The sequence below is a fragment of the Prionailurus bengalensis genome, chromosome C2 (assembly GCF_016509475.1).
Source record: "Prionailurus bengalensis isolate Pbe53 chromosome C2, Fcat_Pben_1.1_paternal_pri, whole genome shotgun sequence".
NCBI lineage: Eukaryota > Metazoa > Chordata > Mammalia > Carnivora > Felidae > Prionailurus > Prionailurus bengalensis.
In genome coordinates, this window is record NC_057350.1 from 146,874,489 (window position 1) to 146,898,572 (window position 24,084).

Sequence of the window (24,084 nt, forward strand, 5' to 3'; positions counted from 1 at the left end):
TCCATTTCATTATATCTGGTTTGATTCTTCATTAAATTTTTATATTTCAGGTTACATAATTTAACCCAGAGCATATCAAGTTGACAGATTAATAAAAAATTATGATTGTGTCCTCATGTATGTAGAATACAAATATTAGTAAGTTATCTATGGCCATCAATGCTGATTAGATTAGTCTAAGGAGTAAGATATTTTTAATCTTTTAGCAACCCCATCATTATATTTTAAGTAGAAAGGAGTTTGTATGATTAAGTTAAAAGCTTTGATTTTGACAGGCGCATTCATCCAAAGAGTACCATAATTTAATTAGTTTTGGCTCAAAACTATGTAATGCTGGATGATATGTCTGAGTTATATATACCCTATTTTTAATCTGCATAATCATTAGAAATGGTCCATATCATTATTATAAATATTGTAGAGATATTTGAGGTAATCAATTTAATGACACTTTTGTATTTCAAACAGGTTAGCTTAGATAATGCACGTAATGGGTAACTATGACAATATTCCATGAAAGCACAATACGAAAAATGTATCATTGTGTTCCTTTAAGTCTATGGTAGCTAGAGCATTGTCTCAAACTGTATGCTAAAATCCTTTGTAATTTTTTCACATATAAGATAGCTTATTATTGAGGCATTCAAGTAATTTGAGCATTGTATAATAATTTTGATTTAATTTTGTTTTGAAGACCAGACTCTTACTTTATTCAAAACCCCATATATTAATTCAAAAAGATGAAAGAATTCTGTATTACACCCAACCTAAAAAAAATAAAAATAAAAAAATAAACCCAACCTAAATAGTTTCTTTTAAAGTAATATTTCATCATTCCCTTATATTAGATGGTATCTAATTAGGAAAATAAAAAGTCATTAAAAAATAAAACCAACAAAGATAATCCCTTATTTTCCCTTTCATAAAGGTTCATATTTTAAAAAAATAAAATAAAAAAGTAATTACTAATAAAGATGGACTATTTCCTACTTGTTATTTAAGGTTCTTTTTTAAATTAAGTGTTTTTCCACTCACACTCTCTCTCAAAAAATAAACATTTTTTTAAATTGTTTTTTAATGTTTATTTATTTATTTTTAGAGAGAGAGAGCACAAGCAGGGGAGGGACAGAGAGAGGGGGAGAGAGAGAGAATCCCAAGCAGGCTCTGTGCCTCCAGTGCAGAGCCCCATGTGGGGCTCGATCTCATGAACCGTGAGATCATGACCTGAACTGAAATGGAGTCAGATGCTTAACTGACTGAGCCACCTAGGTGCCTTTAAATTAAGTTTTTAAACTACCTAGGAGGTTTTTGTTTAAAAACCTTCATTAATGAATAGAACTGAGAAGAATTTGTCAAACACTGATATTTTAATATTTTGCAAACAAATTCAGCGGGTTTCACCGACCTTCTTCTGAACTTGCTAAAGGTGAAAGACAAGGGTGGGTACCAGTCTACTCCTCGTGGGCGATACAGTCAGTATTGGATTTGCATGGGTGACTGCAGCCGCTCTTCTAAGAAGAGGTAAAATGTCAGCCGTAGGTAAAATAAGGGATCAGAGGAAGATCGAATTCGTCAGAGATGACAAAGGAGGAGTGAAGTTTTCATGTGGGGAAAATGCAGCTGTCAGTACTGCAGAATCTCTGATTTGGTTCCTGCAAACTGCTGCAGCTACTTTCTGCACAGGTGAATGTAACACCTGCTTCATGCGGCTTGTGGCGTTCATAATTGCCACAGGTGCTGATCCCAGCTATAATGTGCAACTATCCCTTTATATCATTATTTAATTCCCTCTTAGTACTTGCAATTGAAATAAGCAGATATTGTGTACAATTTTATTTTAATGCGTTGGATGCCTCCATGAAGCAAGCTTAGGGAATCCCCCCAGAATAGATTCAGGTGCCAGAAATTCTAGGTAGCTGCAGGCTACATCTCTCTAAAATAGGGCTCCTGGCTACCTAAAATTAAAGTCATCGCTAGAGACAGCTGCACCTGCTTCTTTAAGCTCTGTAAATCATCAACTTTTCTGCTGCCACATTCACGAATCTTGTTTCCTTATTTTCCACCCTGCATTTTCCACATCATCTCCCTGCCTCTCCCCACTCATAGATTCTAAGGAAAAAATCATCGACAAATTTGGCTGATTTGCCGTGATTTTAGAGTGTTAGCCCCAGAATTCCTCAGAAAGCCTGGTTGTTCCATTATTGACCTAAGTTGTTTTTGACATACCTATGTGAAAAATGTCCACCACCCCTGGAGGTCCGATTCATGAATTAGGTCATGCATGTCAGGAATAAGAAGCAAGATCCCCAATGACTTGCCAAAAAAAGGCTTAGGCGTTCAACTCAAACCAGATCAAAATAGATAAATTGGACAGAAAACATTTTTTTTAGACTGTCATTCACCTTTGCTGATAAGTTTGGGAATTCGAAATGGGGTTGCGTATTTCTTACTCCTGTGAAAATTTTGTGACGTAGGTTGACAAAGATGATTACCGTTCTTCACAATCGAGGCATCAATACGATGCCAAATTCAGCATTGCATTTTGTTGTTTTCAGAAACCATGGTAAATTAAAAATAGTTCTCTGTCTTTCCTGGAATTCTTTTCTGAAATTCTTGCACACTACCTTCTTGCATACTACCTTTATCCCCAAAATATTTTAAAAAGATCATTTTATACCCATCTCAGTTAACAGTATAGCATGCCAAGTATTGTGGGGTGAAACCATGATTTCCTCTATGGCATTCTTAGAACACAATGTTTGTTTCTTTACTTATTTTTAAATATTTATTATTTTTGAGAGAGAGAGAGAGAGAGAGAAAATGAGAATGAGAGGGGGAGGGGCAGAGAGAGATGGGGACAGGGGATCCAAAGTGGGCTCTGTGCTGACAGCAAGCCCGATGCAGGACTTGAACTCAGGAACTGTGAGATCATGACCTGAGCCGAAGTCTGAGGCTCAACTGACTGAACCACCCAGATGCCCCTACAATTTTTATTTTTAACTTTGATAATTGATTTCCTGATATATAATGTCCCCCAATGAATATATTTGAAAAGAAATGGTTGTTTTAAAAAGCACAGAAACTATTACAAACCAATGAAGTTTCACTGTTTTTACCAAAGTTAGAATTTTGTACCCTGTGTCAAAATCATTTTTTTTAAAGTTAGGCCTTCTCCCAAGAACACTGGATGTTACTATTTGTTAGGTCTATCCTATAAGGAAACCATGGAATTGTATGTAATTTGATTCTTTTCTTTCTTTTTTTAATCTTACAAAATACTCAGTATAGTCGGAATAGGTAGCCACTTAAAATGTGTGGTTTAGGGGCGCCTGGGTGGCGCAGTCGGTTAAGCGTCCGACTTCAGCCAGGTCACGATCTTGCGGTCCGTGAGTTCGAGCCCTGCATCGGGCTCTGCGCTGATGGCTCAGAGCCTGGAGCCTGTTTCTGATTCTGTGTCTCCCTCTCTCTCTGCCCTTCCCCTGTTCATGCTCTGTCTCTCTCTGTCCCAAAAATAAATAAACGTTGAAAAAAAATTTTAAAAAAAATGTGTGGTTTAGCTGTTTGCTCTCCTATTGCCATGCAAATACTAAAAACTGTCAAGTGAGTGGTTGTTCTGGGCTGCAGGCAAAATGCTTAGGAGGATGACACGACAAAGTAGCACCAGTCAGTTCCCAGGTGGGTTGACAACTGGCATTAAGGAAAGAGCTGAGGCTGGCAGGAGCTGTCTCCGTAAGTGAGCTGAGATTGACAACAGAAATGAACACATTTCGGCCGGCTGTTCTTCTAGACGTGAGCCATCCATCCCTTGAGACTTTAGGACTCTGGGCCTCTAAAGGGATTTTTGATCCTGATAACTAAGATAACAATTGAGCCATGTTTAGACACAATCTAATGTGTGTCCTAATCTACAATTCTCCCTCATATTTCAGGACTATTCCCTTCTCACATTCTCTTCTTCAACCTACTGTTTGATCTCAGACTGTGCCCCGGGGGACCCGCTTGCCTTCCTGCTGCAGGGAAACATCCAGACTTGTTTAACCTACAAAACGCCTTATTACAAGTCGCTGGCCCCACCTAGGACTCCAGGCGTTGAGTGTTAGCAATCAGCCAGCCAAAATTTTAGATCAAATGAAAACAGAAATTGACATGGTATCACCAATGATGTTTCCTTCTGTGGGAAATGTTAATGTCTTTGATCACCTTGTCTAAATTACATTTTGGAAACCCATTTTTTTAATATAGCTTATTAAAGTCATTTACTAAACTCTAAGTTTCGTTCTTACAGGACAAAACATAATAGATGCTCCGTAGGTATTAGTGAATGGATAAATTAATGAATATTCTTGATCCTAAACTCGGAACACGCCAGATATCCCTGAGAAGGCTCTTAAGGCTCTCCCATCGCAGACACTTTGACATATATACTGTAATTTAGGCAGCCTCCTCAATATTAGAAAGTGATGTAATTCTTAGTAGTAAAAGTTTTACTTCAGTTTCTAGCAAACCAAGATGGATTTTTTAATCTCTGTTCCTAAAAATATGTTCTCCTATCAGGGTACAGTGTCACCACAGAGCAAGTCAAGTTAATTGTCTCTGCATTTTAGAAATGTGTTAAGAGTCCCTTCACAGTGTTTCCAAGAGCTGGAGGAGGTGGTGGTGTAAACATTTCCCCGTGGGAACTTTACACAATCAAAAGAAACGAAATGATTGACAAATGCATCCTTCAGCTAATTGAAGTGGTTCTGGGCTGACCAGATGTTTTCAGCTGAATCATGGCCACAGATGCTATTGCTTCCTTATTCCTTAATCTGGGGATTACCCTGATTGGCTAGCTTGGTGACATTTGAGTGTTTCCAATAAGCTTGTCTCTCTTTTGTTCCGGTACGTCGTAAAGAGCTCTTGTCTGAAGCGATTTGCCCTGGAAGTGTTTTCAAGGAAGTTATCGGGGTTGTTTGTTTCTCCTGTTCTTGGATGTGGTCTCTGGTGAGGTCAGAAGAATGGAATGGCTGTTGCCACAGATGACACAGGAGCTATTTCCACAGCTGGCTGCAGAGTGGGCCGTCCCTTGCAGGGAGGTAGATGATATAAAACATCTGTCACAATGAGAATAAGCAAAAACAATGTCCCTTTGAAGATTGCCTTTTAATGATGAGGTGGGGGTTCTGTTTCCACAAGGGGAATGAAGGATGGAGTTGGCGGCAGGCAGATGGCTTCAGGCTTGCTCTTGCGTGAAATAAAGCAAAAAGTGTATGTTGAAACCCTCTGATGCTAGTCAAACTGGCTGATTTTGCTGAAGGTTCATTTCCCTGCCGATTGCACATATAATCAATGAGAGAGGGAGGGGAGGGCTGGAAGAAAAGGGTGGGACAAAAACTAGGAGAGAAAACGGATTCTGAATGTTTTTCTCTTGAGTAACTTGAATACAATAGTATAATTTCCGCTGGTGGTTGAAAGTTCAGGAAAAGCATTTGGAGCCCAGTTTACTTTCAACTTTTTTTTCAATGTTTTATTTTATTTTTGGCAGAGAGAGAGAGAGACAGAGCATGAGTGGGGATGGGGCAGAGTGGGATCAGGAGACACAGAATCTGAAACAGGCTCCAGGCTCTGGGCAGTCAACGCAGAGCCCTCCGCGGGGCTCGAACTCACGGACTGCGAGATCATGACCTGAGCCGAAGTCGGACCCTCAACCGACTGAACCACCCAGGCATCCCGAAGTTTACTTTAATGTGTTTGCAACCCCGTGTTATTTTGTATAGAAGTTTTGAAAGCTACTATAAAAATGGTATGTCATTAAGGGCATAGGATGACAGACATTTCAAAATTTGAATTCCAGTTAGCAGACAGAAAGTCCTATTTGTTTTCCTTCCAGGAATGGAAGAAAATAATAAAATCATCTGAGTGAACTCTTTTTAATAGAATATTAGTTTCTCATCACATCTACCTTTAAAAATAAATTTGGGGGCGCCTGTGTGGCTCAGTCAGTTAGCATCTGACTCTTGACTTCGACTCGGGTCGTGATCTCACGGTTCATGGAATTGAGCCCTGTGTGGGGCTCTGCAAAGATGATGCAGAACCAGCTTGGGATTCTCTCTTTCTCTCTCTCTGCCCCTCCCTTGCTGGTCCATGCTCTCTCTCTCTCTCTCTCTCTCTCTCTCTCTCTCTCTCTCAAATTAAATAAAAATGAAAATAAATTTCAAACAATGAAATTAGCATATATTTTATCGCACAAATATGCTATAGAAAGAGAAATCTGACGATAGACTGATCTGATAGCAAATAAATGCTATTAGCAGACAATAAACTTCTAGAGCTCCTGTTCTATGACGAAATCAGGTGCTGCTACCTCTGTTAACCGCAAACCACACTGCTCTGCTCTGGTGAAAAATGACCAACATTTCTGGGACCCATGCAATCATGATACCCCTGTACCACCTGGCCAGCAAAATGGGTGCCACATGCCCCCCACCCCCCCACCCCTTCTCTTGCAAATCTAAGTCTTTGCAGGTGCTTCTAATTAGTAGAAGTCACATATGTATATGTAACAGATGAGAAATGTAGGGTGTTTTTCCCCCAATTCTAGGTTGAAAAAGCAGGATACACTTTGTGGGAGACTACAAACATGTGGAGGGAATGTTAAAAAATAAATGTCTACAGCATGCCCTGACTGAGGGAGGTACACCACGGGAAGTAATTGGATTAATCCTCATGAGACCTGGTGAAGCATTCGACTCAGCCGGTAGCACTTGAAAGGAAGCAATAGAAACTTAGAGATATTTATGATAGAGCAGTGACAAGACTCACTACTGGTTTGTTATGCATGATGAGGGAGGAAAAGGCAAGGATGGCCTGGACTTTTCTTTATTTTTTCAAGGATCAAACGGAAGAGAAAGAACATGTTGTGGGAATCGAAAAAGAGAAAATATTCAGGATGGGTCACGGTTGTTTTGAGATGCTTGTGATTCTAGATTTAGTGAGCTGTTGGAAATTTGATTCAGGAATTCAGGAAGAGGGGCAAGACAACAAAGAGATTTTAAAAGCTTTTATTTTGGGGGCGCCTGGGTGGCTCAGTCGGTTAAGCGTCCGACTTCGGCTCAGGTCATGATCTCGCGGTCCGTGAGTTCGAGCCCCGCGTCGGGCTCTGTGCTGACAGCTCGGAGCCTGGAGCCTGCTTCAGATTCTGTGTCTCCCTCTCTCTCTCTCTGTCCCTCCTCTGCTCACACGCTGTCTCTCTCTCTCAAAAATAAAAGTAATCATAAAATTTTTCAAAAACTTTAGTTTTTAACTAATTTTAAAAACTTTGATTTTACACTGACTGGCATTTTTTGTTAATTCCATCAGGGCCTGGCAAGTAACAGTATTTTAGAATTTTATTTCTGATACCTTATTAACACTTTATATTTATGGCATGTGTGAATATTTAGATGTTGACTCTTTATACTTTACAAGGCCTATAGCATCTCATTTAACACTTGACTGTAATAGCCATTATTCCAAACTCATTGGTGAAGCAGAAGATATTATTTGGAAAGAATAGAGATTTCAATGTGACGGTTGCCTTGAAAACATGTCATAGGAAATGAAAGGAAATTTTTTTTGTATGGGAGATTTTATGGAGAAAAGGAGAAGCCGTGTAGAGACTATTGAGGAACTGAAACTAAATGTTACCGGCTGTTCTGTGGTTATAACAAGGAGGCGTATTAATGTTGCCAACATTATTTGAAGCTACTTGACCCTCAAATGTGCACTGACAAAGGATTTAACAAACTGATTAAGAAACAAACCAAAAATCTCTTCATAAATATAAATCTCTCACAGAAATTAAAAAAAAAATCGAGCAAAGCTTCTCAAAAGTTTACCATGGATATGACTCACGTAAGGATCTTATGGAAATTCAGATTCTGATTCAGTGGGGGTGGGGCCAGACCTGAGAGTCCGCATTAAACTCCCAGATGATCCTACCTGATCGCCGACTATGCTTTGAGGAAGAACATACTAGAGAATTTAAGACCAGTATTTTGCAGGTGCTGTTAATTAGCAGAAGTCATTCAACAGAAAAATCCAAAATTACTAACATAGCATTACTGTTTAGGAGAAGTGGCCATAAAATCTAAGTGGAGTAAAGGACGTAACTAAGTTTCTGGCACAAAGTCCACAAGAAATAGGACACTGAAGAATAGAAACACAAAGCTGTTTTTCATCTCGTCTACTGGACAACTTTACGTTTTTAACTAACATCTTGCAGACCAGAGAATGTATCTTGGTTGGATGCTAATATGTAAATTTTACCTTAGGATATGGCCATTCCACTAGGTCATATTTTATTTCAGAATTATATTACAAAACATTCCATCACAGGATATATACCACCTTGGAGACATGTCAGTGACAATAGTTCTAATAGCAAGGGTACTTTAAAGGGAGTAAATTAGGTTTTTAATAGGGTCATGACTTTATACTCATATCCTTAGGTCTGGTTGCGTTGCCAGCTCTAACCAGACAAATTCCTAAAAATGTCTTAAAGGAGAAAACAAATAGCCCAGAAATGTCCTCTGAGGGACCACAACATAAAGTACATTTTGTAGCAAATTGCAGGACGAGGAATCGCTATTCTCCTAGTAATGACAAAAATCAAAGTGCCTTGTGACATTTTTAGGCAATTTGCACTATAAACAATGGCCGTAAGTAAGATAACAGGCAACTTTTCCTCTTGATCACTCCTGTGGTTTGAGAAATGATTTCCCAGGCCCACTCACCAATAGGATCCTACAAGACCTTGACAATGATTTGCAACCAGCTTTTTTTTTTTTTTACTGGTGTGTTTTTTTTTTTTTTTTTTTTTTTTTTTTTTTTTTTTGGCCTGTTTGTCAGTAAGGAGAAGATTTTAATGAGAAGCTTTATGACAGCTCCCGGTCCTGAGTGCTAGTTAAAGCGAGATAAACATTTTACCAGGACAAAAGATCCTGCCCATAAATATTCAGACATCTGCTGGGAACCCTATTTGCTTTATCATTTGGAAGAAGGCTGGCCTGGAATACTGCTTCTGACGGGCATCTTAAACTCTCTGCATTTGAAAATCTACGTGGAGGTATACAAAGTGATTGGTGTACAAGTGAATAAAGCATTTCTTCTCTTATCCCATCACAAGGTCTGACAAGAATCTTGGGCAGATATATGACTCTTAAAACAGTTTGTGGCACAGGAAAGCCCTAATAAAAGAGCTTACACTGCATTGGTGGCTGTGTGCCTTGGCTGTGATATATAAAAGAAACTTTCTAGCATTGAATCAGGTACATAGAATTCTTCCAAAGGATGGAAATCAAGTGGTGAACTCCAACATTAAATTTCCCTGGGTAGTGTGTGGCTTTTAGAACCTGGCAATTCTCATACTCAATGACAAGAACATCAAGGTGGCAGTGGTCAGACAGAGACATTTTAAAGGAAAGCGTGGATGGGTGGATTTTTAAGGACCATCCAGTTTCCAATCAAGATGGTGCTTCTGTTTTGGGAATCCTCTTGTCCAATTTGAGCATGGAGTAGCTGTTACTGTTTTGCATCCCTTCAAAGACGTGGGAGCCTTGGCTAATAAATAAGTGCCATTCGCTCATTTAGTCATTCAGCACCATTACAACCTGTTTCATGATCTCCACTGTGCTAGGCTTTGGAACCATTAGAAAATACAGAAAACATCATGAATGGCACAGTTAAAAGAATCCAGAGGAGAAATAAAGTATGATCATGGTCAAGGCATGTGCCAAAAGTTGTGAAAGAAGAGAGGAACAAATGGCCAACAACCTGGGTCAGACGCAAGAGATGTTCCCTAGAATGTAGCATTTGGTAAGAATCTTAGAGTACGCATGCAAAGCTGCTGTTAGTGCCCAGGACTTTGGGCAAAGACCCCAAGGGTGAGCAAGCAAGATGGGTCAGAGGAAGATGAGTACTTCAGTGTGGGGAGGGGAGAGGCTTCATGTGGATAGTCTTGGGGAACTAGACAGGAAATGTAAATTGGAAGCCATGTGATCTTTACAGAGTGGATGTACTATGGCAAAAAGGACGTCCTGGACCTACCTAGATGAGCCTTCGTTTGGGCTCAGATAATGTGGAAACAGAGTGGGGGGCACGTTCGCATGGGTGACCCTATTGTCCATTCAGTCTAAATGGCTTCTGTAGAGGAGAAGAGGAATGGGAAATATTTTGTTTCCATCACCGAATTGCCCTATTTCCTCCTTCCCTTCTGTTACACGTTAACTTATAATCGACATTGGCTTAGCAGTACCAGTGTCCTCCACATGTGACATTCCTACTGTGAAATAGTATTTTTCAAGATGCTAACTCAGGTATAAAAATGTGAGCTAGGCTGTACTTTAGTAGAAGAGGCGGTTTGACATGATTTCTCCCGTATCACCCGTGGAACAACAACCAACAACAACAACAAAAAAATCAGTTCTGCTCATCTTTAAAGGGATATGCATTTTTGTTGTTGTTGTTACCATTGTTGACATAGGAAAATGGTTAAGAGCTGTCCTCCATATGTCTAATGTAATTTTCTACTGTGTAATATATTTGGTGAGCAGATATGGGGGGGGGGTCTTTGTATCTTAAAAAGTAGTAAAGATGGTGAAATATATTATAATTAATAATATTATTGGTAAATATGATATCTTTGTGGTCTTTAATTTTTTTCTTCTCACATCTCTTTATTTTATTTATTTTTTTATTTGAGAGAGAGAGAGAGCAAGCAGGGGAGGGGGCAGAGGGAGAGAGAGAGAATCCCAAGCAGGCTCTGTGCTCAAGTGCAGAGCCCAACTTGGGACTCAATCTCATGACCCTGGAATGATGACCTGAGCCAAAATCAAGAGTCAGATGCTCAACCAACTGAGCCACCCAGGCACCCCATTTTTTCCCCTCAAGTCTCTTGAAACTAATTTTGGACCTGTATGTCTGTGTGAGGAAGGCATATAACCACAGGAGCCCTTCATAGTGAAGACGAATGGTTTAGATTGTACCATTAGTTTTTCCACAAAGATAGTGTGGTTTTGTCATGTCTATACCACATCTCTGTGATCATGGATTTGTATGGCACACATGTTTGTATGTGGTAGATGCCCCCTAGCTGAGAGCCGCGCACTGATTACATGATTGGAATAGAAGGTTGATGAATGCCAATTCACCCATTGCTGCTGAAATCATAACTCACTTAAGAGACCCCAGGATCCTTCTATGCACACTTAACGTTTCCATTGGCTCAGCAACTATGATCTCTTTAAGTAAGACATCTGAAAGGAAAAGAATATGATAGCCCACCTGCATTATGAAATTCCTTTTATAATTTTAGCCAGGTGTAAATCTTTAATGATGAAGGAACTAATTGTTCTATTTCACAGTCAACAAAACCACTTGACATCAGGGCCCAAAGTCTTCAAATTTTCAACTTTCTCTCAATAATGTAGCATATTTAAAAGCCATCTTGCTCTATTAGAATTCTAAAGAAGCTTGTTGAAAACATCAAAAGTCACTGCTGAACAAATTTCTTTAGTTTAAGCATAAAACTCTAAAGAATTCAGTAAAGCATTGTTGAGAATTCTAATTATCTATATACCTGCTTCAGTAAGAAATACTTCAATGTGACATATTTATATTCTCATTCAGAATGACACTATTGTATAAATAGGTACTTAACCAATAATTGAAACCATTATTCACAGTTGAATAGGCATGGTATATAATTAGGATTCTTTTAAAGGGGACTCAATTGTAAAAAACTAATTTGGTTTTTGGTGTCTTTTAATACTACATATTTAAAAAAAAACACTTCCAATTAATGGTAACTGAATCAAAAAGCAACATGAAATTAAGACTATTTAAGAGTAGAAAAAAATCCATTTTTACAGTTAATAGATATCTCTCATTACAAAACCTATGTACACAACTCTTTTAAATTGACTACAGAGCAATGTAAAATGCCCTACTTCCAAATATGATACCTCTAGCCCACAGCTACACATCTCTAGGAAGCAGTCCAACTATTATGCCAATTGAATTGGGTCTAACTTAGGAAAGAGAAACTCAGCTCTTGTCAGCCATATTTCCAAAATAAATAGTAGCATAAATTTGAACTCAGAAATACTCATATAGCCATTGAAAGTCACATAATAGTCTTGCCTCCTTTCATTGGTGAATTATAGGATTTGGGCAATCGATTTAGATGTCTGATCTTTCAGAAATTGGTTTATATCATAAATAAAGTCTCAGCATAAAATCTAAAGTTTGCTGTTAGCGGTAGAAAGCAGAAAGTGGATTAATACTGTTTTTCTAATTACTGCAGTTTCACAACTTCCTCATTTTGTATGCATGGTGTGTGTGTGTGTGTGTGTGTGTGTGTGTGTGTGTGTGTGTGTGTAAAAGCATTCACATACATACATACATACACATTTACACCAAGGTTTCTAAATCTCAACACTAAAGATGTTTCCAGCTGGCTAATCCTTTGCTGTGGAGAGCTGTCCTGCGTGTTGTAGGATGTGACTTCAGTGGCCTCTCTACCCACTAGGTATCAATACTACCCTTCCCCAAGGTGACAACCAAAAATATCTCCCAACATTGCCAAATGTTCCTTCCAGACAATGTAAAATTTCCCTCTGTTGAGAGCCACTGGTATATTCACATACACAGATACTTTTTATTTTAAAAATTCCTATTAATATGCTATGGTGACATTGGTAGAACCTTTTACAAGTTAATTTCAGATCTCATCTTTAAGGAAATGGTGGTTGATGATATTAACAAACGCACATATCGGTGAGGCAGACCATCATTTTAAAACCGAGCTGCCCCTTGTGAGAACAGGTTTCCTCCAAATCTTTGGATTGCTCCATTTTGATTAGAAATCTCAAGGTAGTGTTTTAAGTATGCTTTGATTTAGAGTTCTGCTCTTATATCATTCTTCCAACCACTATTTCTGAAGCAGGCATCATATGCTTCAAACTGTAGACAGCAATAAGATAGTGGTGAACAGGCAGATGTGATGTAGGCCCTTTAATATGACCAATCTAAATTTAAAAAATCAGTAAATGTTAGCTATTTTTAATTCAACTGAACAATGAGTGGTGCTGATATATAATATTAATACATGAAAACTGTTTTGAGTACCTAGAGCTTGCAATTCTTATTTATAAGGATTATAAAAGGTGTATAAACATGACCCTTGCCCTCTTAGATGGAAAATATTAAAAGAGAATAATAACAAAAAGGAAGCGCTTCAGTGCTAAAATGGGGTCCTGGGGCAGCATGGCTTTTGGCTTAACCATGGTTATTGGCCATTTTTGCATACCTCCAACATTTGTCAGAGGTCATTTGCAAATGCTTTCACGGTTGAAGTCCTGTCTACCAGCTTCACCACAGCTTTTTGGGGTTCAGACACAATTGTTTGAAAAGTCAGACTGCTCCCTCCAAGCCAGTTGAAATTTATCAAGATAGTTGAGGATTAATGAGTGTTCTAAAGATGGAGGCCTTTCCTGCTCCCTTTTTGTTTTCTTTATGCAGCAGCCTTTCTTAAACCATGCCAAGCACCTGCCGAAAGAAAGAAAGAAAGAAAGAAAGAAAGAAAGAAAGAAGGAAAGAAAGAAAGAAAATAATAAAAAGAAACAATAACAAGAAAAACATGACAACATAAACAGATGAAAATATTAAACATCTGTACATATACTATAAGGAATGTTGGGGTGCCTGGGTGGCTCATTCAGTTGAGTATCCGACTTCGGCTCAGGTCATGGTCTCACCATTTGTGAGTTCAAGCCCCGCATCAGGCTCTGTGCTGACAGCTAGGAGCCTGTTTCAGATTCTGTGTCTCCCTCTCTTTCTGCCCCTCCCCGACTCGTGTCCTGTCTCTGTCTCTCTCAAAAATGAATAAACACTAAAAAAATAAATAAATAAAGGAATGTGGCACACCAACATTGCAGGACACTGCAGTTGGGTAGCTTTTGCCCCAAGTTAAATGATATACCTTCATGCTATTTATATTATGAAATTATTGTTGCTAACCAGTTTCCTTGTGGGCTCGTATTATTCTCCGCACTCCATTTTACATGCACTAAAATAGGGTTGGTGGACATAGAATTGACTGCATATTTATTCTAGAAATATTGGAAACTGACAGAGAAGCAGAAAACATACAGATGAGAAAGAAGATAAGTGACCTTAAACCATGGTTTTTAAAGTCATGTTGAAGGATTACTATTAAAAAGCCTTAGGGTTTTGCACAAGTCACTATAGGAAAAGAGTGTGCAATGGAGCACCAACAGTTCGACCTAAGGCTTCTAGACATGAGAAAGAGAAAAAAAGAGAGTGGTATTTCTTTTCTTTCCTTTTCTTTTTTGTCACTTACATGATTCGAATAGTTTTCTTACCTTTTACATTATTATGATTTCGAACTCAAGGCTTACTAAGGTTCCAAATAGGGTAAATTCTCAAATATGCTACAGCGTAAGCCACACGGGTCAAATGGAGACGTGCCAGGTCATCAGGATTAGACTTGAATTATTCAGACAGTGGCCCCATTGCAGCTCATCAAAAATTGGGGCTTGACCTTTTTGCATTTTTAAGTAAGATATAATGTTATTATGGCTATAATCATGCCCTATCGCAACATTGGTATCAAGCAAATAATCGGGTAACAGTATAAATAAAACCACGTGTCTATACCTAAGACATTGTATCTATGACTTCGGCCTATACAGTAGCAGTTTATAGGCAAGAGCACACTTCTCAAATTTCAGGGGACACCAGAAGCCACTGGAAAGCTTATGGAAACACAGATTTCAAGACCCGAAAGCTCAGAGATTCTAATTCCAATTCTCGGTCTGCTCGTGCTGCCAGGCCACGGATCACCCTTGACGTGGCACTGGTCTACAACACTAACACTCACAGGTGTATTCGTAGAGGTAACTCTTCTCCTTGCCCTCTATGTTCTGCCCTGAGTATAGCCCACTGTGTGTGCTCTTGAGGGGGGAGAGCTTGCACATGTTTCCCCTGATTTCACACCGATCCTGTAATTCAGTTGAGAAATTCAAATACTCATGAACTCTCCGAGACTTAACATTTCCTTAAACTATTGGCGGAAGGTTCACAACACGGATGCTTTTCTGGCCTCAGTTCAGATACGTTTACTCTACATCAATGATCTTTGGGAACTTTGTCCGAATTACTGCTGAAATTGTTTATTTCAGAACTAGGGCGACCAGATCCGCCCCACATCTCTTGAGTGTGAACAGCTTTGTTTTTGCAGAGACACTGGCTACAGTAGACCAGACATTCCCATCAGCTGTTTGGTCATTGTGCTTTTTAGTGGAATTATAGCACGTTACAGTATTTCTCTCTGCAGCTTAAACATTGAACAAACCCAGACATCCGGAGATGCTAAAATGAAAAATCTGTTTCCTCTTGCTTTGCCATTTGCCAAGTGAACTCTGTCAGATAGCACATTCTATACATTTGGAGTAAACGAAATTACTCTTAATGTGTTGGCAACATCTGTCACAAAACCCTCTTCAATCTATGGCTTAAATGCATTGGATAAGAATGGATGTGACAGTATATTCAATGAGGCACAGTTACGGTTGGGGGCACTAGCTTTGCCTTAAGAAACGTAAGGGTTTTTTGTTCTTTTTTCTTTCTCTCTTCCTTGTTTTGTTTTGTTTTCTTTTGTTTAATGCCCTGCACAACACAGAGGAGATTCTGTAATCTCTGATGAGCAAAGCGGCTGACAGACACCTGTCTTGATTACAGATAACCTGTACTTCAAACCCTCTAAGTTGTCTGTCCCCAGTAAAGTCTCTCCAAGGGGTTCCTGTCTCCTACTTCTGATTTACCCACTGATTGTAAATTTCTTTTTGAAACTGTTAAGGAATCTATGTTCTTAATAATTTGCAGGGATCCTTTCTTCATTGAACATGTTTACTGAATATGAACAAGAATGCATGTTCATACATGTCCTTCCCCAAGAATCCTTATTTTATTGTTCATTTATTTGCAATAAATGGCCTGGTTAGGAAAGGAATGTCCCCCTTAATTGTTTTCCACTTTATGCCTACTGCTGCTACTTACAATTCCAAATTATGAGAAATCTCTTCCTACTCTTCCCTTTGATTGTCAGTTTCTGGTTTGTCCACAGAAGCAACACTCACTCTGTGTCATCTGTAATCAAATGAGTCCCCAAACACTTGATGAGAAAGGATTCTGAGGAGTCCAGACAATCCTTCCTAAATTAATTCCAAATGCAGGCAGTTCAGTCCTTCTATTCTTTTCATGCGTGGATTTTGACTCCTCTGTCATATGCTCACATATCTCATTTGCATACTGCCTCCCAAACGAAGACTAAAGTCTACCTCTTGCCCCACTGGAGAATGAGGTCGCCTCTAGGGCACAGAGAAGGAAGTTTTTCCGCCAAACACAATTTGTTCTTTATCTCTGATTTATGATGAACAATCCTTTATGTAGCTACAGCAAGCTGATGACAATTGAGGGGTTTCTGGGCTGGTGGCAGTTTAGCTGCTGGAACTTCTAGGGGCAAAATTCTAAGAAGGTAGTCTAAGTTTCAAGCTCGGGAACAGTATTGAAGTCTTGCACCTGCTAAGGATTAGAATGTTGTGAAAAATGCCACTTCTTGCTTGAAAAACAATGCTCTAGGACTTTGTCTTTGCTCTGAGGTTTTTCTATAGTTTATCCCTAAGTGATTTAAGAAGGAGCAGGTTCTTCTTAAAGTGTTTACTGCTGGTCTAGCACAACAAATACCGGAAATAAGGGCCAGAATTTTTGGTGGTGTTGTTGTTTTCTAAGGAAAAAGTAAGGTGGTTTTGTTTAAAGAAATTCAGGCAGCAGGAAGAAAAAGAAAAATTAAGTAAAAGCTTACCTTATTATGTCTCTTAATTCAAGAAGCGTAGCGATGAATGACAGTTCGTGGATACACCAAAACAAAAGAACAAAAATGAACAGGATGCGTATTTATAAGCTACAGACCTATAAAATAACATATATTTTTTCTGATTGATGCTAGCTCGTGTGCACATGTCCTTGTAAATGATGTTGGCTCTGAAAATCAAGCATTTCCATCTATTTGGCTCAATTTCTGTCCTCCCTGCATATTAACGAAGGGGAGCCCCTAAAGGAAGGATGAGTGAGATCTTTTAACAGATGCGGTCAGGAAATTAGATTTGGATAATACCTACCATGAGGAACTGATCATCCTGAGGAAACGTCCTAAGAAACATTTGCTTGTGGGTAATTTGGGAACTGAGATCCTGCCATCTACGTGAATCTGTCCTCGTTTTAGTTCTTCAAAATGTTCACTTATATGGGGGGAGAAACGTCACATAGTGAGAAAAATGTTTACAGAAAAAAAAATAGCATTCAGATACGTCATCATTTTGTTGCCACTAGGTGTTTAAATGAGTTGCCATACCATGAGCTTCTATCTGTATTACCATCTTTAAAATACAGCTTTGAAATCCCAAAGATTCTATCCAGCCCTAGCTTTTCAATTAAAAAAAAATATATATTGTTCTGTTCTCCAGGCTAGTCAATTAAGGTAGAGTAAATAGGATGAAGAAAGGAAAGGGCTTGCCCTTTGCTCTACTATCTACGTGCAACTTTGTATACGAACAGAAGTTTTTAAAAATGTCTGTTACTTTTTGCATTCCCAACAGTTATAATAAATCAAAAAGCATATTCTAGAAGTAGGCCTTTCCTAACACCTTATGAAAAGCTTGACCTGTTTTTTCCACTAATATTTTAGCAGCCTTGCATTTGACCAGCATTTAACAGAGTTCAGTATTCTGTCTTGTTTCAAAAGCACAGATAGAAAGTAGGTCAAAGATTAGGAGGAAAAAACATGGAAAATAGTCGGTCTAATTTTTATATCATTTATGTTAGATCTTAATCTGTCTTTCAAAGAGATCCAGTCAAGAGACTCATCTGAGCCAGCATTATTCTCCTGATAGTAGATTGGATAGAGGTGATCAATAGTTAACCATATAAATCATGGATAAAGGCATCAGCCAAAAGTTACTCTTATTCAGTATCAAGAGAAACTAGATAATCTCCATAGTATTAATATTTTTCAGTTAGAGAAGTTTGTATTTAGAACAATGAAAGAAGATGCATATGGTATCTTGTAACATTCTATATTCAGTGTTAGAATTGTAAATGATAAATATTTTAGACACATACAGATGTGAGGAAAAGGAGGTCAGTAGTGCTGTCTATTTACACAAGCACAAACTGGCACGGGTGGATGTAAAAATCATACATGCTTGAGCTTAGCCTTTTCATTAAAAAGCAAGCGCATTTGATGTTGAGACAGTTCACTGTGTCCATTTTTTTTTTAAGTTTCCTTCCTTGTGGAACCTGTTTTCAGATGGACATTGTGTGTGCTTGTAGGGTGCTGTGATTACGCCGACAATGGACCATCCTATGTCAATGCAGGCAGCAAACATGATGGGCCCCCTGACACAACAGATGAATCATCTTTCATTGGGCACAACAGGAACGGTGAGTGGAAGAGTTGGTTTTGTTTTGTTTTCTTGGACTTCTTCAATAAGACGCAATGCTGTCTGTTGTTACTGGCATTATCGGTAACACTGGCTCCGTGCCATTGACTGACACACATTTCAGGTTCCATTATGAATAAGCTGCCTGGTGCATGCGTATTCAGCGTAGGGACACATTTATTCATGTTGACAAGGCTGAAGTTTCCACTGTGTTGCATTGAAATTTGAGTTACTTCTTGTTCATATGACACAGGGTACCAGGCATAATGTCTGTCTGTGGAAAGGTGTCTCTGTGTAATGCACCTGCAAATCTAGAACTTGTAACATAATACACTTGAGCCTGGTTTTCTTTTCCCAGATGCTTACCACTTCAGCTAATGTATCACTCCCCGGTCATTCATAAGTCAGGGGCCAACCTTGACTATGACTAATACGTAGAGCTTGTTAATTTACTTTCAGTGTTTAAATCAATGAAAAGTGATTGAGAACTTGACACGATCCAGTTCTTTTATCTTTGTTTTGAATATGTAGACATACATGATGTTGACAAAAAAGAAGGGATTCTACTGTTCTTGATCTTTTTTAATAGGTTGGGATATTTTTGACTACCCATTATTTTCCTTAGGGAACTAAAGTATATAAAAAAATGCTTATTACAGCCTTGATTTATATCAACCAGGCATTTGAAATAATAAACAAAATTTTATTTGATTTTTAAAAATCTGTTCAAAGGCAACTCCCCGAATGGCGAAGAGGGAAAATGTCTAATACAACCTGGAATACTTACAATTTGGTTAAATATCGTTTTAGATAATAATGGAAAACATCAAAGTCAATCTCTCATGTGACACTATTGGTTTATTTTGTACAACCGTTAGTGCAGATAATTTCTTCATTTTTTAAAGATGTAGAAATTTTTTTAATCTTTTTTTTTTTTTTTTTGTCATTGAGGCAGCTTAATTATGATAGAAAGAGCGCTGGACCAGGATTTGGGAGTACTGAATTCAAACCTCGATTGAGCACTGTTCTCTCACTCTGTCTTCGGGGAAATAATCTCTTCCAGTCTCAATTTCCCTCTCCATCTGGCTAAAGTACTGAACATAGCGATATATGGGGGCTCTTTGACTATGTGCCTCAGTGGCTTTAAGCCCATGTCTTCTAGTCACCACTTCTGTGACTCTTCTCAGTTATGCTGGCCTCATCTCCAAATATCTATGTACACTGGCCATATTTGGGAAATGGTACCTTAAAGCAATGGCTTCCTTGTCACATAGATGTGTTGACTCATAGGCTTTTTGGAATGTAAGAAGTTTCTGACATGTCCACTGAGCCCACAAAAATTTGCTCTAAATAGGAAGAAAGTCCATATACCTAAAGGAAAGAGTCACATTATTTCAATAAAGACATTCAGTTTTATTAGCGTAAACAAAGTACCTATCTTGAAGACTTCAGCTGCTGAACTTCTAAAAAGCAGTTGATGATACCTTACCTGTCTGAAGGCAGTCGTTGGATCAAATAATTTCTCAGGTCTCTGACCTAGGCTTTCAAATGTCATGTCTGAGACTACATTTAACTCTACATTGTCGTACAGCTAATTTTCATCAGGGAGATATTTTTTAGTAAGGTGTAAGTGTTATTTGTACTCACTTGGCTCATTTACTAACAAAGCAATTTCCAAGTTTATTGGGAGAAACTGAAGTTTATCGTGTCCGCCCTGTTGACTTCCCTTCATATCAGCCTTCCTCTCCTTGAAAGCATAAATTCTGAACAAGTGAAGTAATGCACTCTTACTATATTGAACGACAGTCTCGGGTCTGGTAAAAGAGTGAATTATAACACAAAGTACACAAACACTGTATAAACCCTACTCATTTGAATTAAAAGCAAAACCAGCTGAGTTGCTGAAGTTCAAATTTGCCAACTAGAAAAAATATAAGAGCTACGTTAATTGAGAATATGACTGAATCTTTTAGAGAATTGAAAAATAAGGTAAAATATGTAGAATAGATTCAGAATTACAATAGTTGCTGATTCAATAACATATATTAAGTATGATTCGTATTTGAGCATTTTCAACAAGAACACATTCATATGAGATCATAATTTTTGCCCAGCTAGTAATAGCCAAATTACTTAATAATAATATATACCCCCTCCCTTTCTTCGAGAGCAGAAGTTTTAAGCAGGTGGCTTATTTTGAACACTACATTTCTTCTAGTTTTGTTTTTTATCTCGTTCTTTGCCCCCTTCACGTTTATATTAAATCATGCTTAGGTACATCATAAACTTTGTGTAAACAGATATTTTGTCAAGGGTTAAAATTCCATAAGGCTCTGGAAAAGCAGAGAGAAAACATTACTATTCTGTTGATGTTTAGTGTCCAGAATACTGTTATACTCTTCTCAAACTATCAGTCTTATACTTGGATATGCTGTCGTAGATTCCTTTCATCTGAATTTTTGATTGGCATTTGTAGTGGATATTATGCAATTGAAATTGATTCTTTTTTTTTAATTGGTTCTTTTAGTCAAATTTCTCCACCTTACTGCATCTTTTCAATTGTTTTATCTACTGCTCGGAAGGTAGGCTGGTGTTACGGAAAGAACAGTGGGCATTGGAGGTAAACTTGAGTTCAAAGCCTGGCTCTGCCCCTTATTAGCTATGCATGTTAGGTTTCTTAACCTCTCTGAACTTTTATTTCCTCTTTTGTCAAGGGGGAAAATAGTATTTACATCGCAGTGGTGTTGTGAGCATTAAGTGGGATGATATATGTAATATACCTAATACAGTGTGATACCCACTAGATGCTTATCAAATGAGCTGCCTTTACCCCACTATCTCCGGTGGCTTCATAACGTGGGAATTTAGTCCAAGTCACCAGAAGGGGGTAGAACACCACCAAGGCCATAGAACAACTCTCTGGCCTGCTCTATTTCATTTGGCACCACTTAGTTCTTTCGAGTTTCTATTCCTTAGCTTCTAATTCTTTCAGGGTTGTAAACCCAAAAGTCCAGAGAAACCAACTAGGTCACATGAATGAATAAAGTTGACTAAGTTCAAGCAAGAAACCCTAGAAATATATAATCAAATTTGGTCTATACTTCTTCTTGTCACAGCCATAGTCATGCAATATAAATACACATTATATTGGAGAGTATATTTTAAATTAGAGATATTTTCATGCAATGATAACATCATCTCTTCCTGAGTATTAGAGGAGTCAGTCGTAGGGAGAGGGGGTACCTTGGCAGCCTGGGACACAGATGCCTTGTCTAAAAGGGCAGCCCCTGCTCAACTCTAGACAGTTATTGCTACATGGACATAAGGACCGAAGGTGGCCTCACCTTCCAGTTTTTTAAGATTAAGCTAATTATTTGCATTTTAACAGAAAATCTCCCTATATTTGAATATCAGACCAGTTCGTCCTAAGTCCTCTTAGTTTGTGACTTCTGCCCACTGTTTTCCTCATTCTCTCTGACATCTCTGGCCATTGCTTCTTCTTTTCTTTCACAAGATGCTGAGCCAGGGTTTCATTTTTAACTTCTCATTCAAACATGATTTCCTTAAGCAAGCTCATCCACCCTCTTGGTTTTGAACTCTGCCTTCTATGCTGAAAATCCCTAAATCTGAGTCCTCAATGCTAACCTCATCTTAGACTTTTAAAATCATTTAACCAACAACTTGCTAATTATCTCCATATAAATCTCCTTCTGACATCTCAAAGTCGGTACAACCCAAACTAATTTCATGAGTTTCCCTGAACTTCCTTTCCACTGACCCTCTTCCTTTTATGGGTTTCTGCTCCTTATTCCTTCTCAAGCTAATCCCATGACCCAGGCAGTCAAACGCTGCACTTAGGACTCAGTCTAGGTTCTTTCCTTTTCCCTCACCACCATTTACAACTTTTAAAGATCCACCAGTTCTGTCCCATAGACGTTTGTCAAATACATCCGCTCCCCCACATTTGTGGAGTCTCTACCTCCCTAGTTTGCTCCAATCCATTTTCTACCATGTTGCCACAAGCAATCTAAGATTATCTGACCAATGTTTCTGTCCTACCTGTAACTTTTCAGAGTCTTTCAGATGTTCTGAGCTCACTGAAACTCTGCAAAACAAGGTGTGAGCAGTTGTGGGAGCCTTAGGCCATAGGTCATGTTCCACTTTTCTGAGATCCCTGAGGTAAAGGAGTATATTAAGCCAAAGCCTCTTTCTTTACCTTCATAAAATTCGATATACTTGACTCCCCCATCACCCCCAATTTTAAAATGGATACCATGTAGTTTATTTAACTTATCTCTACCATTTGCCACCTCAAATGGCTCTCTACCCATTTTTAAGCTAGACAGAATCTGCAGGCCTTTAAAGAAACGAATTGTATGCAAGCAGTGTAACTTTTATCCAAGGCTCTGATGACCTTGAAGAATTCTCTAGCTTTTCTGCTTTTGTTTATTTTTTGTCACAGGATTCCCTCTATAGAACCAAAGCACTGTTATCCATAACTTCTTATCAGTCTATTGTGAGCTTTCGCAGAAACCACTGGGGATTTTGCTGTGTTATGAGAACCTCCAAATTGCATGACAATCTTGTTTTACAAGTTTCTTATCTCCTTTTCATTTGTTCAGTTGGTGGTCACCAGTGGCTTCCAATGTCACCAGAATCTATTCAGAGAAATAAAAAGTTTTTGTTCTGCAGGCTCCTTATCTGCAGTTGTGTTTGTGCTCTCCAAACCACTGGTGATTTGTGAGGTCACTGGTTTCCCATGGTGTCACCATAGCCACTCACAAAGATAATCTTCTAATTGTAGTCCATTATTCACCGTAGTTCTCTACATTTTTCAGTCACACCATTTCATTCTTACTGCTGTCAAATTCTAATGGTCTCAGGTGAAAATCCTGAATTATTAATTTTGCTTAGAGATTGTCTTTCTTTAAGTACTAGCTATGAACAGGAGTATTAAGGCTGACAGTGATAAAAAGCAACACATGCTATTAGGTGGGCTCAGAATTAGGAAATAGTATTATAAATTCATAAGTGGTAGTGAGTATACTTGCCGGGAAAGTATCGATTAATTAAAAAATGGTCAGATACAAGAAAGAAAATACAGATAAAAGCAAGTGGTTTTAAAAATTTGTTTTAGTCTTAGCATATGATAGATGCACTCTAATGGTAGTCTTAGAAACAATAAATATGCATTCAGTGAAGGTCAAATACTGTGAAAGTTTATTTGCAAATATTAAGCTTTTACTATTTATAAAAAATGGATTCTGAATTCAAATACATGAGCAACAGAATACAAAAGCCCCAATAGATAAAATGCCAAATAACATGAATAGGGTAATGAAGGAAGAAACAGGATGCCAAAAAAGCATATGAAAAAATAGTAATTAAAGACACAGTGAGTTAATCAAATATTCAAATGGACCCATACACATAACCCGTTAAATGATGTTACCAAGATAAAACATATTGCTGATGAAGGTGTGAGGAAATGAACATTCTCAATCACTGATGGTGTGATGATAGAAATCTAAATTTGTAAAAGTGT

At 38.3% G+C, this 24,084-nt stretch overlaps 1 protein-coding gene across 15 annotated transcripts in view; it reads left to right on the plus strand.

Moving 5' to 3' along the window:
• The window catches only part of RBMS3 (RNA binding motif single stranded interacting protein 3), a 1,080,848-nt gene that overhangs the window by 982,762 nt on the left and 74,002 nt on the right, over positions 1 to 24,084 (plus strand). For all 15 annotated transcript variants that reach the window (XM_043595598.1, XM_043595585.1, XM_043595588.1 and 12 more), the window contains one exon: positions 18,430 to 18,540. In XM_043595598.1, coding sequence (XP_043451533.1) covers positions 18,430 to 18,540 — 111 coding nt within the window. The remainder of the gene's footprint in view (positions 1 to 18,429; positions 18,541 to 24,084) is intronic.